This window comes from Lindgomyces ingoldianus (assembly GCF_010093535.1).
Source record: "Lindgomyces ingoldianus strain ATCC 200398 unplaced genomic scaffold BDR25scaffold_25, whole genome shotgun sequence".
In the NCBI taxonomy this organism is placed as follows: Eukaryota; Fungi; Ascomycota; class Dothideomycetes; order Pleosporales; family Lindgomycetaceae; genus Lindgomyces; species Lindgomyces ingoldianus.
Genome location: NW_022985186.1, coordinates 296,813 through 298,859, shown reverse-complemented (window position 1 = coordinate 298,859; position 2,047 = coordinate 296,813). Strand labels below are relative to the sequence as shown.

The 2,047-nt window shown below is 48.3% G+C and overlaps 1 protein-coding gene across 1 annotated transcript; it reads left to right on the top strand.

Annotated features, from left to right (window-relative positions):
* Nucleotides 1–1,247: 1,247 nt before the first annotated feature.
* On the top strand, nt 1,248–2,047 carry BDR25DRAFT_232079 (uncharacterized protein; the record flags this gene model as incomplete). Its single annotated transcript, XM_033685401.1, has 2 exons — nt 1,248–1,703; nt 1,778–2,047. The coding sequence occupies 2 exons, from the start codon at nt 1,248–1,250 to the stop codon at nt 2,045–2,047; spliced, it is 726 nt and encodes a 241-aa protein (XP_033545174.1).

Here is a 2,047-nt window from a genome sequence, read left to right as displayed (position 1 = left end):
TACGATGGCTGTGTCGAGCGTTGCTACTATATACAAGCGCGAGCTTTTCGAGTCGTAACACTGCTCCTGATCCGCACAGCCACACACTTCGGTAAATTACCCACAAGTGCGTAAGGTAAGACTTGCAGGGTCATCTCGCATTAGCCCGGATCGGTACTCGCTTCCGCTGGAAGTACCAATCGACAGGGCGACCCCGCATGAATCTGCCCGCGACAGCGCGTACAGGGCTGACGATGGCATCCTAGTATAAGAGACAGGTTTCGAGGGTAGGAGAAAGCTGTTCTACAAAAATTTAGTGTAAAAAAGTCTCAATGTTGGCGCTGTAGGCAGGGAAACACATTTTGCTACGACACAAGACGCTGTACAAATTAGGCGCGGAAGCAACAATGCGAACGTAGTTTTTAGGTAAAGTAGCACATAAACGTTTGGAATTAGCTGTAGCTAATTATTCCTATAGAATTACGGTAATATTCGTTGTGCGCATGAGCTTCTGGTTGCTGAAAGTCAAAGTACCTCTTGTTTGTCTCGCCGCACAGTGCGTCTCGCTATGCAGTAAGGGACGTTACCTGCGCAAAGGCACCATGGTATCCAAGTAACCTCCACTTAAACGTCCTATTCGATCGCAATTCTTCATGCACCCCAGATATTGCGCAATTGAGCAGTCACGTTGTTTAATTTAACCTTAAATTATTGAATACTCTCAAAGAAGATCACAAGGAGCTTATGCACCACCCAGCTGCAGCAGCAATCAGCACCGGCCCGTGCTTCCTCGGGACAATACGACAAAAGACCCCGACGGAACCCTTGCTATCGATCAACGTCAGCCAGGATCGTGGGGATCTTTCGTCCGGCTACAAGATAGCCCTTTACTCTCGCGCGAGATCTCATTTATCTCGACATGTAATTACACATATATAGTGCGATAATGATATCGTCGAGAGATGGAATATCCCTCTGATGGTGGTTTTATGGCCATAAATACTCGGAATGCAGCTCTCTGTCCCCGGCTAAGCATCAGGTAGGTGCTGCAAAGTGAGGTGCTGATGGAGAGACCTAAAACGGTGACTTCAAATTGCTGTAATAATGAATTTGAGAGAGATATTTCAATTCAGCGGGCTCCTTCTTGTCTCACTCACCCCTCAAGTGAAGTATATAAGTTGCGCTTAGTGACCACAAAGAACCATTAAGGTCGTTAAACCGCCATCCAGCACTCACATCAAAAAATCAATTCACCATTTCGAACCACTATGAAGTCTCTCGTCCTATCCGCCGCTGCCGTCCTGGGTGCGGCCTCCGCCCTCCCAGCTCCTCAATCTGACCCCATCCGCATCCTTCCATCATGGTGGAAATTCGATATCATCGCTCTCAGAGGCCCCGGCTGCCCCGACTTCAACACGACTGCAGTCTATAGCACTCGTCCAACATATGGTTCGAACACGGTTGACGGTAGCGAGATATACTACTGGCATTTCGCATACCCACACATGAAAGCATCTGTCGGAAGAGACGCAAGTGAGACTAGTACCTGGTGTGAGACGACGTTGAAGTACAGCGAACTGAAGGATCGGGAGGGGAAAGAGCTGAGCGGGGACTATAGATTGAAGTTGCATAAGAATGGAACAGAAGTTCTCGCTACATATGACCTCGAGGAAGGCGTGACGGCAAAGTGGAAATTCACTTACTACCCAGAGGATATGGATGAGGTAGGTCCTTGTTCTTTCTCATGATGAACTTCATGAAGGAGCTTTCTTGGTCCTACTGTATTGACAATTCCAAGGTTGTCGATGAGATCACCGTTAATGGTCCATATAACACATCTGCATACGGAGAGATTGTGCAATCGCCTGTGCGGAAGAATTCGGAGAGGTGGGCGCTACCGAAGTGCGGAGCGGGTACGATTAAGTATAAGACTCAGCTTAAGGTCACAGCTAAGAAGCAGGGCGCGAAGGGGACGGTAAGCAGCGAGGCTGTGGAGTATAAGGGCGAAAAGGGCCTCTATGGTGTACAGCAGGGTGTTAGTTATGATTGGGAGAAGTGTGCGAAATAA